Source organism: Chelmon rostratus, chromosome 3 (genome assembly GCF_017976325.1).
Source record: "Chelmon rostratus isolate fCheRos1 chromosome 3, fCheRos1.pri, whole genome shotgun sequence".
Lineage (NCBI taxonomy): Eukaryota > Metazoa > Chordata > Actinopteri > Chaetodontiformes > Chaetodontidae > Chelmon > Chelmon rostratus.
Window position 1 is genome coordinate 18,541,878 of NC_055660.1, and position 15,022 is coordinate 18,556,899.

Genomic DNA, 15,022 nt, shown 5'->3' on the forward strand with positions numbered 1-15,022 from the left:
TGGATTCTTCAGGTCTTGTGGCTTGCAGGGTGGGGTGGATCGGGCTTTTATCGGCACATTCAGCACAAGCTCGATCAGATGAGATTAAGGGAAACGTACTGCAGCAACCCAAAACAGTTCCATATGGGAAAGCGGGCTGCAGCCTCAGAAAGGATGCCAATGCAAAAAAACACAAGCAAATTCAAACAAATGTAACAGCTGGGCTGGGTTTGTTTAATTGTTTGTTATGAGCAGGGAGACAGGAGTCCAGGGTTCTGAACCTGAGCTGCTGCCGAGCTCTGTGCAGCCATGAAGCTGGGAGGGCCCTTTTATTTATTCGGCCTTCTTGCAGGGGAAAAAGAGTATTGGAAGTCTTTAAAGTGGCATCTACTCCTTCTTCCCCATTAAAAATAGCAGAATATATTAATATGCAAATGTCAGTTCCTTCTAAGTGTATGTGCACCGGAGGCTTTAGGTTTCCACTTTAAACTCATGCTAAACATTTACTCAGGAAAAGTATCTGTGATGTCACAAATCATGCTGGTAAGTCCACCTCTTAAAATCAGGTTTTCAACTAGCACACACCTGTATGACACATATCTATGACTTGACAAGTTAATTGATCTATGTAAAGCTACACGGTCATTGAACAGCTCCACATATCACTGTGTACCGTCCATTATCTTGTTGTGACATTCTTGCCAAACTGAATCATGAAAAAATCATGAAAATGTGTGTCAATTCTTTGTTAATCTTTAGAAATGTTTTCAGCTGGAAACCTTTGCCTCGGGGCCCTCAACATGTTACTGTGACCGCAGCTGCACATGCTCTGTACATAAAGTGATTCTGATGGCACAAGTTTTTGTTTGTCAAACAATGAGACAGTCTTGGGCCCAGTCAGTGTTGACTGATGCAGTCAGCGACAGGTTGGCAAGCAGATTCAGCAAACGAGTCCAAAAAGGCCACGGCAGGCAGGCAATGACTGAAAACAAGCGATACAGTTGAAATAAAATGAACCAGTTTCAATTTCCTGCTTTCCGTGCTCGTTTATTTCAAATCAAAACTCCTCTGAGAAACAAAACTAAGATCATATTTTGGCATAACTGAAATAAAAGGATATGGAAGCAGTTGATCAAGCAATCCCAAAAAGTTTGATTCAAATACATAAAATGTAAATCTCATATGAATTTTGGTAACAGAATAAAATGTAACTACTACGTGCTTTTTAAAATAAAGTGATATATGGAAATATTCAAATCAGTGATAACAAACGCTCGTAGTCTGCAAACAGCAGAAAACCACCTGCAGTATATTCAGCCTATTGTACTTTATGCATAAATGTAACAAAAAGACAAATTAAGCTGGGGAGCAATTTTCTGAAGAAAATGTATACTTGACTGTCCCTCTAGCCAAACCTCTCTGGAAAGACCTTACTTCATTTCTTACATCACTGGACCCTCACTCTTATCACCATGTTTCTCTTTGTTGCATAATATTTATGGCTGCTTCATGAACACTTGCATGTCTGCAACATATACCTTAAATCATGCAGTTTAAGCACTGTGTGCAAGTCTATGTATGTTAATGAGACCCTATACTGCATTTTAGCTGAAAGTGGGAAATGCAACAAAGCTCTGTGTCTTCAATATCATTGTCTTGTGGGTTTGGCTTGTGAGTTACCAAGTCTTTTTCTTTTCACACATCCAGAATCTTTGAAGGGAGCACGATTCATCATTCCAGCTGTTTTCCAAATCATAGATCTTTATTTCTGCGCAGTCTTCATCTCTGTGTTGAACACCATTTGGCTCATTTTGGGCCCAGTAGCTGAAAAACCAAACAAATAAAAAATTACTTTTTTGCATGTCATAAGCAGTTGTACTCAGACCCTGACCAACCCAAAATCAACTCACAATCAGAATCATTCCTTGGAAACAGTGTTTTGTTGAGAGTGATGCAGATTGATTTATTAACGTGTGTTAGAAATCTAAGGGTCTAGTCAGGTGTGTGACTTGAAAGAAGCTTACAGGCTGAGATATCCTGACTCTAAATCCCTACTATGGGTAAATCTTCAAAAATGGTTGCTCACAATACTCCCATAATGCAGCTGAATAGAGTGAATGACCACAATAGGGGAGTGGCTGGTAACAGTGCACCATTACAATAGAAAAGTTAAGCCATGCATGAACCTTGTGGTCAGTGGAGTCCCATCCACCCATTTCCACGTCCCCTCTGTCTTGTTGTCAGTCAGTCCAATCCACACGAGCTTCCGGAAACGTCTTGCGAATTCCTTGTTGACAGAGAAAGACACAATATAATCAGTTCCATGCTGTCCTCCGCTTCTGTGACATTGTATTAATTCAGTTTTTCTCTCTCACACAGATTCACACATGCATGTGCGCGCGTGCGCACACACACACGCACACACACACACACACACACACACACGCACACACACACCTGTTCTTCTTTGCTGTTGATAATCACCAGGTCTGCACCTCTTTGCAGACAGTCATCTCTGCTTTGTTGCCAGGATTTCTTCAGAGATGAAATGTAATACAAACTACCGCTGTAAAACACCCACCCTAGTTGGACATGATGATCTGTGTCAAATTAAACAAAGAAACCAACCTTAAGATCTTATCATCTCTGGACAAAAATCATTAAAAAAGCTTCTTTATATTCTTGGTGTTACTGAACAGAGAAACACACGACTCCTCCTCACAGCATAACAACTGTTTGGGTTTATATTATGGCCAAAAGTTCTAATTATTACAACTTTGTTTCTGACAAATCATGTTCACTAATTTTTGCATGGCAGATGGCTCTAAATACTATGATACCCATGAGCCAGCCACAGCCGCCGCTGCTGTAATGAAGGCTTTAGCTGCGGTCTCACCATGAGTATAAATTGCATTGAAACCAGATTGTCAGTTCTCATTATTCTTGAGAAAGTGAAGTGAAAGAGCGAGAAGAAAATGAAACTTCAGTGAGCGGTGTCTAAGTTTGTCCACTGTGTCAAACCAGCTGTATCATGTGTTTGAACCTGCACAGCCGCTGTGAATCTTGTCTGGGTTCGGCGCTCACATCTCAGGTGTTTTGCACCAGCAGAAGTAGGAAACAGTCCTCAAATATGTCCTCAGGACCTTACACATCTAGCTTTTCACAAGGTTTTAATTTTCTTTATCTCAGTATTTATTGGTGACAAATTTAATTTCATTGTAAGCTTTTATTGTAAATATTTTGACGTTGACTCATTTTACTTATTTTCTGACCTTAATATTTGGCTTTGCTTTTTCATGTTTATTAATACTGTGTGATGGGAATGTTGCTTGTAGGGTTACAATTTGGTTATGTTTAGCCACACAAACTGCTAAAAAGGTACAATTGTTATTACTATTAGTATTATTTATTACTATTTTTGTGAGCCCACAAAGAAGAGCTACCACTTTGTGGAAGCTCAAGTAAAGAATAAACAATAAGGTGGCTTAAAACTCTGCTATGAACTGTTGAATCGTGTCTCATATCATGATATCAGTCCTTATGGCATTGACCAGGATCAACTGAGAGATTTCAGTGATATATTGTACATAATATTCATAATTGTACAATATTTGACCCAGGCCCTTTGGATCCATTGAATTCGGTAGTAAATCTGAATTCACACTTATGTCAACATAAAAACGCTTCAATCTGAGGTTTGAAGGTCAAGGTCAGGTTCATTTATTTTCAAATCTACAGCGCAGGGTTGTGTAACGAAATGCACTCACGCAATGTAATATCTTTGATTGCTTTTGGACAGAAAGGTTAGGGATGGCACAAAAATGATGGGGCGAGACTGAACCTTGAAGGAATAGTGGGGCTCTTTCCAGAGTCATTAATATTCTCTTTAGCGATTTTTAGACTAAGAAACCAACTTTAACTCCTACTCAAGCCTTGTGTGAATTGTTTCGTTTCCAGCAAGTTTAAGAAACAGATAATTACCTTGAAGTTTTCTCTGAAGATCATTTCTCTCTTTGGTCATGTCTTCAAATCTTTTCTGGAGCTGGAACAGTTCTTTAGACAGATTGTTGGACCTGGTCTGTGACAGGACCATCTCTTTTTTCCACTCAGAGTGGCCTTTGTTGTCTGTTTGGCACACAAACAGCAAACAAACAGTGTTAAGCAGCATCACTCAGGGCTTTATCAGCATGCTGACAAAGCACTCACTCAGGAAAGCCAGAGTTATGAGTCCAGTCAGGAGGAGAACGAACAGCAGACCCAGAAACGCTGCAGCAGCTCTGCGGGAACCCTTCTTTCCATCTCCAGCACCTGACAGCAGAAGGCAGCATTTGTCATGTGTTTGTTCCTGAGTGTGAGCTCGAATACAATCCAGTCAACCGTTCCCACAGTTGCACCATCACTCGACGCTATTTGATAGATTGCTGTGACATTTTGGACATTTTACATATTGCACAGACCATCAATACTAGGATTTTTTTTTTATTCCCTGACTATTTATCTAGCTGCACCATCAGGTCAGAATTTCCGTTTTTCTGGTACATCTGGTATTTCTGAATAATTATTGTTGTGAACTCCACTTGTGCTTTTCTCTGACAAGTCAAAATGTCTGCTGGGCAAAAGCTCTGTGTGCCTGCTTCACGGAGCCGCTGGTGTGGTGGTACACTGAAAATAGCCACAGGAGAATGTGAGGGTTTTTTTCTCTTCACCCTCCACACGATTGTTTCTGATATTGTTTGTGTGTGTATAGTATGTGTACACATACTGCAGCATTTATGTGTACATGCATGTGTTCATTACCTGAGAGTGCAGGTCCAGTTCTGTTTGGCTCCAGAGTGTGGATCTCTTCTTCATTTTCATAAATATTTTCTGAACTTTTTAACTCCGTCGTCCATTTGCTGTGATTATGTGACTGTCCTGCTCCCTCGGCAAAGACATCCAACCGCTCATTCATGATGTTCTGCTGTACTGCCCGCACAGTTTGCTAAATAACAAAGGTCTTCTCAGCTGGACTCAAACAAAGTAACAAACCTAGTTAAACAGCAAGCTTTTCAGACATGTGACTCCACTCGACAGGAAACTGAGGGCTTGCGGGATGAATTATTTTAGCTGACCACTTCCACCTGTTTGGCTTTTCACAGCTGCATGAAGGTGCTTTCTGTTTTGACATGTTGTGAAGTCTCACACTTAAACCATCAGACTGAGTAAATAAGAAGACAAATACCTGTGATGGTGACAGGTACAAGAAGGAAAAAGGAAAATATCCTTCACATTTGTTGGAATATTTTTCCTCTCCCTGTTACAGACCCTGAACATATCCTTTTTATCTGACCTTGATTCATGTTGCTTCCTCCCACCTGTTTTGTAACCAACCTTGACATTTCACACTGTAACAACCTCTTTGTTCTTTGTTCTGATCACAGTTCTGTGCTTTATTATTTCATTTACCTTGAGAACATTATTGAACTGAACTCTGCTTTGTGTCACTGTTCTCCGTTGCTTCCAGAAATCAAATCTCAAGGGTCAAGCCGACAGATAGAGAGACACTGACTTAAATTATAGGGTAAATAAGGAGGATCTGTATGCATTTATTTAATGGTGATACTTTCTTCCCAACCTTAGCACTGATGAATAGAAGAATAAAAACTGGTTCAAGTTGCCCTGACATGTGTATATGGTTTATTTCAAAGCAAATCTGACATGAGAGAATAAATTGGTACATACTCTCATTCATGATCATCAAGTGAGTCTGGAAATTTCCAAGCTCCTTCCCTTTTCTTTATGTTCTGTAGGCCAGTGCGATGGCCCCTTTACTTCCTCTTCCTCTATATTCTTCCCATTATTAAAAGTGGCTAATACACCTCTGACTGTTTCCTTTTCGGCATACATTATGGTGATATAAATGCTAAAATACAGTGGGACTAGTCCAAGCAGTACAGAGTACATCTTAGTTGAATGAGGTGAAGTGAGAAAACATTATGTCTGAGGATCTCTATGCCGTGCCAGACCTCACCAAGAAGGTTAGATTTCAGACAGATAAGAAGCAGGACGGAAACTCTGACGTGGGTGACATTGGAAAAGTAACGATTTATGACAACTGCTGGGCAGAGGGGAGTACTCCACAGGAATCACAGGACTACACTACTGACGTCCAACAGCAAAGTATCTATCAATCTGTGTGTGTGTGTGTGTGTGTGTGTGTGTGTGTGTGTGTGTGTGTGTGTGTGTGTGTGTGTGTCTGCCCGTCTCATGTACCTGCATACAAAGAATACTACTTATTTATTTGCAATGTTGGGGGGGATATGAGTTATAACAAATCCTGGACATTAAAGTCATATTTGCACAGCTAGTTTATAAATGTGAAATCACAGACTGCTTGATATCAAATGAATCCTTGTGCACACATAAAAAGCACTTTAAAAATGTACTTTTGCTAAAGGAGAACTTGCAACAAAAGTCCGATCGCTAATGACTTTAAAATAAACTCTCATCAGTGCTGTTTATTTGTACCCACAGCCTCTTCAGTCAATGTAAGTTCAGGAAAGAGGAGTCTTTGCAGAGCTGCTGGAGTGTTTCTGGGGCTGCTGTGTCTTGCCCTCCTGGCTGCAACCATTGTCCTGGTGGCCCTGTGTAAGTTTTCCAAATTCACCAAAGCCACTGCTTATGATACATCACCCATATACATGATGAAAGTGGTCTTTGAGCCTTCCGTGTGTGAAAACCTTGCCGTGGCAGTGATTCAACACAAAAACCTCTGGGAGACGGACAGAAATCGACTGTGGGTGGACAATGCCAAACTGACCAGTGAGAGAGACGAACTGCAGACAAACAACAGTGAGATGGAAAGCATCATTCACAACCTGACCCGCAAGACAAGCCGGTTAAAGGATGAGAAAAACCTGTTGCAGGAAATTAACACCAACCTCACCAATGAGAGAGATGAATTGCAAAAGGAGATTGGTGAGTAAAAATGTGAATTATAATCTTATTTAAAGGACATTTTGGAAAATACACTTTTATATTTATATATTGCTTAGCACAAGGACTGGAACCAAGGGATAACAGCTCTGTCCAAAGATTGAAAAACTAAAAAAAAAAAAAAAGAAATTAAAACTAACAAATAGTCTTAAAAAATTAGCATTTATTTAATTTGTAGAAAAATGCAGGTGTAAAATCTAGCTGTTATGTAAAGAACTATTTCTTGACTAGAGGCAGTTGCCTGGCAACCAGTCGTGTGCCGAGCTAAGCTAACTGGCTGCTATATATATTTATTCATATTTATGGTACAGATATGAGAGTGGTGTCGCTTAACTGTCAGACTCCTGAAGTGAACTAACATGTTTCGCAAAAACTGTTCCTCCACCAAGCTTTTCATTTTAATCCTCTGTTTGGACACAGAGAGCTTTTATGGCTAATCAGGAATCAGGAATCATTTATTGTCATCACACATGTTTCCAAGTGCAACGAAATTCTGTTCAGTTACACCGTCCCAGAGGACACAATGGCACAAAAGACAGTACAAATAATTGACATGGGAAGACAGGGACAGGAGAACCACGATGCAACCAGCAGGGCGGCGCCTCGCTTACTTAGATGAAAAACAAATGAAAACAGGAGGGGAGGGAGAGGAGAGAAAAAAAAAGCTAATAATAATGCAGACCTGAGGGCAGATGGCTAAGCTAACACACAGTACAGTAAAAGCTGGCAGTGGTGTTTCTGCATGATGCTCCATATTGTGTTTCATCTTTCATCTTGTCATGTGCTTGTATACAGTATTGTGACTGAAGGCATATCATTTTGTGTCGTTGAACAGAGACAACATGCTGTCCTGGCGGTTGGATGAAGTTTGGCAATAGTTGTTATTTGTTTTCCACCACAAAGATAGCATGGAAAGACAGCAGCGAGTTCTGTGAAGAGCATGATGCACAGCTGGTGATCATATCTAGCAAAAAGGAACAGGTGAATGGACAGAAAAATGTTTCTTTCTCTCTTTTATTTAATTCTCTGCAATGTTGTCAAAGGGCTGTAAATGCTACAAAGACACAGCACCTACTTCCCTTACAATACATTATTTGTATATTAAGACTTATTTTTTCTGACGCTGTTAGAAAATAACATCTGAAATTTATGCAGGAGCAAAACAAAGCGATGTTTTCAAAACATTTTCAGTAACCATGATTTTGCAGGAGAGAAAAATATGTTAATTCGGCCTTTTAAAAAGTGGAAGAGGTTAAAAGAAAGGTCAGTGTGGCAAAACAGGTTCGGTCTTCCTGAAATGTTTGAAAAAGGGAAGAGAAGTCCACACGGATTTCTGCAAAGCTGCAGAAGTGAGTACACAATATGAGCATTGTCAGAGGGAAGCGACACATTCAGATCTGTGAATGGTGTGATAGAGAAAGTTAACGAGGGCTTTGTTTTATTAAAATGTCCCAGTAAGGCATGACAGTGTGACAGCGACCCAGCTTGCACAATACCAGGACCCTGTAACTGATGCAGCTAACTGGGATGCAGCCATCATTAGTTTTATTATTTACACTGTGCTTTTCCTACTGAGACATGTCAAAAGGTGGGTGGGGGTCTTTAGGTGTACCTACTCTCTTTGGAAGGACAGTAAATAAAAAAAATCTGGACTCTAGAACTGACTACAGTTGGCTAATTTTTAATGTCTCTTTGAATTCTAGAAATTCCTCACTTTATTCAACACGCAAGTCTGGATTGGTCTGACTCGTGATACGAGCACAGGATTGTGGAGATGGGTAAATGGAACGGAACTTTACGAAGAGTAAGAAATTTTCCACTGTCTTATCTATTTACTGTCTACATTTAAACTGTATGTCTGAACAGGGAAACATATAGTGTCGATTAATTGATTATCAGTTATATAAACTGATTAATTAGCTCTGCTGTGCATGCAAGTCCTGCCTATAGATCTGATGATACTGAGCATCCCTGATCTGACTTCCAAATGTAAACACCTGAGATTTATGTGTTTGTTAATATTCAGTGTTATTGATGTGGGACCTCATAATGACATGCACTGCAAGTGCAATTCACAAACAGGAACAGTGTTGATTTCTAATATTTCTTAAATGGTTTAAAATTGTTTTGGCTGAGCAGTTTTTGTTCCTCTCTAGGTACTGGGCAGCAGGTCAGCCGGATAATAACGGACCTGGTGGCAGGAGTGAAAACTGTGTTGAGATTGGCCGCAACTCAAAATTACGTAACTGGAATGACTTGGAATGCTCTAGTTCTAGAAACTTTATCTGTGAGAAAGTACTTCAGTAGTATCATAGTTTTCTTGTACACTCTTGGACTGATCTGTGTTGCTCTCACACATGTAAGATAACACTAACACGCTGTACGTTCTCCTCCTCTGAAAGCAAAGGAGTGCATCTCTGTGCTGTATTTTTATGTATGAATAAACTGCTGAGCTGAAATACTTGAATACTTTAATTATTTGTTTGTGATGTAATGACAACAAGCCAAACCTCTGAGTAGATCATATGTCTCGTGAGACCTAATTTATTCTATGATAGCACAACATAACATTATTGTCAACGAGACTCACCAAGCAGTACTTTAACAGAGTAACAGGACTGAAAGCAGGAGAAGAGCTTTAAGTGCTGATATCTTTTATAATTTCAAGAAATGAATTCAGCATGATAAATTATATTTTTAATAGTAGTCCAAACAATACAACATTCATTTCAGCACCACAATAGTTTATATCAGATGTTGACTGTTTTTGTGAGGGGCATTAGTTTGTTCATTTCCTATGAAAAAAATGGTTGCAATTTATTAATTAGACTCTTACACATTTTGTTTCATTGAAGATAATATGTCATAATTTTAGACTGGACAAATTAAATTTCAAAGTGTTAACACTGTAGTCAAAACACAGTCATGAAATGAGTAATAATACAAATAATTTATTTTCTTTTCACCTTGCAATGTAACAGGAGCATTGTAATGTGTACAGGCCTGTACAGTAACACTGTAAACAACAACCCACAAATTGCAGTGTAAATATTTAGTAAATACCAATCAGATACTTCTTGAGAACACAGCATGTGGTTTAACTGAAGTTTAAGGTCTTGAAGTTCAGTATAAGGACAATTTTATGCAGCTCAGATGATTTTATCCTTTTCTATAATGCATATTTTGATTAAAATCATATTTATATGATCATACATATGTTCCTTTGAGGGGAACACCAGAATCAAGTGGCAAACCTTTTTAATTGTGTATCTACAAATAAATATGTCACTTCCACTATTTTTTCAATTTTCATGCCAGAAACAGGGTTACTGACTACACAACCAGTTGCCTTCCCAAACACTCTATGTCTTTCAACACAGTTTGACTCCTCACAGTTTCACTCTGTTGCCTGTGAGGAGAGGCCTGCACAAGCCCCTTCACTCTGGAGGATGTATGACAGCAGATGCATTCCTGGCAAAGCTCCAGGGCCAGATGGCATCACTTCTAAGGTGCTCATGCTCTGTGCCTTGTAGCTTCCTTCCATCCTCCTCTCCATCTTCTGGGAATCCAACAGGACCACATCAACACCAGCTTCTGGAAAACAACCACCAGCATACCAGTACCCGAGAAACGGCGCCCCAACCACCCAACCACTACCATCCAGTCGCACTCATTCAGTACTCATGATAAGCCTGGAAATACTGATTCTCAACACCATCCTTTCACCCGTCAGTGCACAGCTGGACCCCTACCGCTTTGCTTACAGGGCCAAACGAGGGACAGAGGATGTGTTGGTATGTTTCCTCACACTGGACTAAACCCCACCTCCACCCAAGGTAAGACAGCTGAGCAGGTGCGGAGCCTCAAATGTCTTGAAATATTATGGGCAATAAACTCACTTTTGAACACATCACATCAATGAATATAAATCCCAGCAAAGGCTCCATGTCGTCCATAAACTCAGAGCACTGTCTGATGCCCCCACCTCCTGTTGTGGCTTCACCAAAGCATAACACAACCCATCCTGCTATACTGTTCCCCCTGCTTCTTCATCATCTTAACCATCTGCAACCAAAACAAACGTACCAGAATCACACATAGTGCCTCTAAAATAATAGTCATTTTCTGTGTTGTACTATAGCTGCAAAATAAATCTCCCTCTGGTAGAATAAATCTAAATCTATATATAATGTTGCACTAATCATCAGATTAATTCATTGGTGCATTGTACACCAATACCGAAACATGAACATGCGTTGCAGTTTAGCCAAGACCTGTTCTAAACCGCAGCCATGCTGGAGCAACATCCCTGTGTAGTGTAACTCTCAGATATTAACGGCTCTGCACAGCCACACGGTTGTTTTCAGTTACTTTGGCTGATTAGTCCTCTAGTCAAGTAGAAGTTGGGTAGGGTCCCAACGAGTGTAACAAAACCAACAGAGTGGAGCAGGAGGTGAATCAGACAGAAGAGTGAAGACGTCTGGTGTGCAGAGGCTGTAAAGCTGGTGGAGAGTCTGAAAGGAAATGTACTGTAAAGCACACTGACAAATTCACCAACTCCAGACATATTTTTCTGTGTGGTTTGTGAAGGGCTGCTCATGTCATTTAATGTAAACTCTCGACCTACATCTTATTTCAAGTCATCACAAAAGTCACAAAAGTGCCATTGTCTGGTTTTGTCCTTTATTTTCAGCTTCCCTAAACACAGGGCCCCCTTTCCAGTTAACAATAAGTGGTCACTGAAGCTTTACCATTATCTCAGGTTACTCACCACAAATCAAATATCAAAGGTCACTGATGTTCAGGTGAACTCAGAAAGAACAAGCAGATTAAAGCACTTAATACTTCCTGTTTTTTGGCTCTTCCCCTTTTAGATGCCACCATCAGTATGTCCAGCCTCTTTCAGTAAACAGACGCAACTACTATGCAAGATTAAAAACAAACTTTGTAATACTGCAAGTACAGTAGTGAAAGGATTGTTAAGCTAGATTGTTAATGTATGATAGCCATTTGAGGGATAATGTCGGAGGACATATACGCTGAGCCTGGCATCACCAATACGGTTCACAAGGAGAGTATTGTGGACATCTATGTGAGTGCAGAAAGCCTGAGGGTGTATGACAACCCCTGGGTGGAGGGCACGTCTGCAAATACGCCGGGACCCGCAGGGCCTCATCACTCAGGTATGGACGCGACAAGCATGAGCAACACACAGATATAGTTTTATATTCTTTATGTTTTTGTTTGTTTGATTGTGTTGCCTCTGAGCGTAGAATTTCACGGCAGCGTCCTAAAAACTAAGCCTGATGTCCATTATTTATTTTGTTAAGTGTCTGTGGTCGGTGAAAGCTCAGAGAGGAGGAGCTGTTCCAGAACTGATTTGGTGTTTCAGCGCACAGTGTATCTTCTCCTCCTGGTTGGGATCCTGGCCCTCATCTGCCTCGGGGTCCAGAGTGAGTTTTTCCCTAATTTTGTCTGCCGTTATATCAAATAATGATTGTAAAAATATGATAACAGGGAATTTTTCTGTTGCTGTTTTGTTGTTTTCTTTGCCACAAATGTGGAAAAAAAAAGACAAGGCCAACTGCAGAAGCGAGAAAAAACAGTTTGTTGCAGGTTTCACCAATCTCAGGAAGATAAGTGACCAGTTAACAGCCAATATCACTGAACTCAGCAAAGACGTCGACCAGTTATGGAGGATGCTTTGTGGTAAGTGAAGCTATCACCACTTACATGTTATCATTATTGTTCACTGGTGAGGTATTTGGTAGATTTGTTGATGTTTGTTGTACTTGAAAATAGGAGGACCCAAAAAAATCGCCACAGCCGCTAAAACGTGGTAGTAGATGTCCTTATCATGAAAGGTCCTTGATGTTTAAGTCTTTTTCTTCTTCTTCTTGTTTTTAACATATATTGTTTATATTTATCTCATATAGGTAATCTGTGCTGTGACAGCTGTGGTTTTAAATGCCACATAGTGATGAGATTGAGATACAAAGTACAACATTTCAGATAAGATAGCATTTCAAACAGCACAACAGCACTATGCAAACTATTGCTATTATTCTTAAGCCCAAATAGATATCTTTGATGTCACTGGTCAAAGTAGGAAGTAGGCTGAAGTTTGTTCCTTGTTCCTCTGTGTGTGCCCTTCACATTTGGTCACGCTGCTCATGTGTAGTTCCACTTGTGTGTCAGGAATATAATGGACTTCACTTCGAGTGAAAATGAGACAATGAGCCAGAAGTTTACATGCATCTCCAAGCAGGGACGAAAGCCGTGTCCCACCTGTTTCTCTCCACAGCGAAATGCTGACCAGGTCTTTCCACTCTGTCAATAGCAGCGCCGGTGAAGTAATTAGCAGTGATGTAGCAATGCTACTCGCTAAGGAACAGCAGTTTAAATAAGGAGGCATGCTTGCAAACACGTGCCGCACTGATTCAGTTGCTTTATGCTAACATGAGGCGTCTTAATTCTGAGCACTGAATGTGTGATTTAGTGGTTTCTTTTTTTTATTTTGTGTTTTTAAAGGTGACCATTTAGCCAGTTTGGTTCTTTGCATTAAGAGTTAAGAGGCTGGGGATATTTAATCTCTTATGAAAAATGAATCAAGGCAATTATAAAATACTTTGTGTTAGTGCTGATTCACATGTCTCTCCCTTTGACACACAGAACAGAGGCCTAAAAAGAAATGCAAGAGCCCGGACTGATCTATGTATCCCCGATAAAGGAGCTGGGAATAGAAAGAGGCACAACTGACCACAGAGCAGTATGTGTTGAAGTTGTTATAATAGGACATAATACAATGATTTCTTTTACTGGGCATGCAGCTTAATGACATTATACAATAAACAAGCATATGAGGCTTGTAGCTTTTTAAAAATAATTTCTGTTCACTGTAGACAGAAACACATCCCCTCCCGTGCAACGCTAAAACTTCACTGTATTATAAAGTAAACAGAAAATCAAAACAGGCTATTCTTAGGGGTCTTAATAAGCTAAATGCTTCAATTATAACAAGTACTAACTTGCATTCCTCTGTCACTGTGTATATAGCAGTGGTTCAACTTATTTTTAGCATTTTTTTAGGAAAGAGTTGTACTTATTTTAAGTCTAGAAAAAAAACCTGAATGTTTTTCTTTTCTCATTTTAATTGCGTGAAATGAAATGATTTTTTTTTCCTGTGTCTTCAGGTGCCAGCATGTCACACATCTTTTACATCAACAAAATGAAGACTGTGTTGTGATACGACGGAGATCAGTGGGCTATATCAAACTGTTGTGTGCCTGTGTGCCTGCAAAGTTTACTGAATACAACCAGTTTCAACCAGTTTTCACATTCTGTCACCGCTTAAATTAATTGTGTAACGTTTATATATATATATAGACTAACTGGAGTTTTGCTTTGTCAAACATCAGTACTACAGTCAAAAAATCAGTACTGCCTGGGTTAAAGATCCCCTCCATACATGTGTTAAGACATACATAAAAACGGTCTAATGTGTCTGTCATGGTTTTTGCAGAAAAAAAGTCATCATCACCCAGTAAAATCTTTAAAGTGACACCTACTCCTTCTCCTTCATTAAAAATCCCACAATATATAAAATGCATATATTTTTCATTTCTCAAGTTCAACAGTTGCACACATGATGTCTCCTACTCCACTGTTAACTCCATTCTCAGTGTATGTGTACCAAGTACCATTTGGTCAATTATCTTGATATACTTTACATTATGATAGTATTCAAAGTCACACTGTTAATATCATTCATCCCAGTCAGCAACCCAGCCCAGAATCAATGCAACAGCAGTCTAACTGGAAAGAGCTCAGCCAATTGTACAGGCCCAGCTTTTGGCACAATGTGCTCCTTACCTGTGATTTCCGGGAAATGCTTTATATTTGGAATACAGTATTTAAAAAGATGAATTTGACAAAGTTTAAAGATTTATGGCCATTTAAACTCATTATGTTTCTACTGAGCCACCTTTTGACACAATATCATAATACTCCAAAAGAGATGACTGTATAAGCAATGAGTTCAGATTTGGTAACTCTGTAAGTGCTGATA

General features: G+C 39.7%; 4 protein-coding genes across 4 annotated transcripts in view; 2 read left to right on the forward strand and 2 right to left on the reverse strand.

The window, feature by feature from the left end:
* Positions 1 to 15,022, forward strand: part of LOC121604362 (histone H3-like) — a 610,603-nt gene that overhangs the window by 240,623 nt on the left and 354,958 nt on the right. The gene's annotated exons all lie outside the window — the stretch shown is intronic.
* The window catches only part of zgc:163040 (uncharacterized protein LOC100038789 homolog), a 408,070-nt gene that overhangs the window by 8,242 nt on the left and 384,806 nt on the right, over positions 1 to 15,022 (reverse strand). The gene's annotated exons all lie outside the window — the stretch shown is intronic.
* LOC121604357 (CD209 antigen-like protein E) lies at positions 1,025 to 4,989 on the reverse strand. The gene is made up of 6 exons (XM_041933855.1): positions 4,777 to 4,989; positions 4,186 to 4,287; positions 3,961 to 4,104; positions 2,437 to 2,579; positions 2,166 to 2,266; positions 1,025 to 1,803 (listed from the first exon to the last, which is right to left on the reverse strand). The coding sequence occupies exons 1-6, from the start codon at positions 4,928 to 4,930 to the stop codon at positions 1,656 to 1,658; spliced, it is 792 nt and encodes a 263-aa protein (XP_041789789.1). The 5' UTR covers positions 4,931 to 4,989; the 3' UTR covers positions 1,025 to 1,655.
* LOC121604352 (CD209 antigen-like) lies at positions 5,874 to 9,412 on the forward strand. Its single transcript, XM_041933846.1, has 6 exons — positions 5,874 to 6,138; positions 6,493 to 6,606; positions 6,712 to 6,936; positions 7,790 to 7,935; positions 8,658 to 8,758; positions 9,111 to 9,412. The coding sequence occupies exons 1-6, from the start codon at positions 5,955 to 5,957 to the stop codon at positions 9,259 to 9,261; spliced, it is 921 nt and encodes a 306-aa protein (XP_041789780.1). The 5' UTR covers positions 5,874 to 5,954; the 3' UTR covers positions 9,262 to 9,412.

What these genes read in the sequence shown, in the direction of transcription:
- LOC121604352 (XM_041933846.1), top strand. Translation starts at nt 5,955, where the DNA reads ATGTCTGAGGATCTCTATGCCGTGCCAGACCTCACCAAGAAGGTTAGA. An exon ending in TATCTAGCAAAAAGGAACAG is followed by an intron (nt 7,936 to 8,657) that starts GTGAATGGACAG and finishes TTTGAATTCTAG; the next exon opens with AAATTCCTCACTTTATTCAA. An exon ending in GGAACGGAACTTTACGAAGA is followed by an intron (nt 8,759 to 9,110) that starts GTAAGAAATTTT and finishes GTTCCTCTCTAG; the next exon opens with GTACTGGGCAGCAGGTCAGC.
- LOC121604357 (XM_041933855.1), bottom strand. Translation starts at nt 4,930, where the DNA reads ATGAATGAGCGGTTGGATGTCTTTGCCGAGGGAGCAGGACAGTCACAT. An exon ending in TCAACAGCAAAGAAGAACAG is followed by an intron (nt 2,267 to 2,436) that starts GTGTGTGTGTGC and finishes TCTGTCAACAAG; the next exon opens with GAATTCGCAAGACGTTTCCG. An exon ending in GGGACTCCACTGACCACAAG is followed by an intron (nt 1,804 to 2,165) that starts GTTCATGCATGG and finishes TTGGTTTTTCAG; the next exon opens with CTACTGGGCCCAAAATGAGC.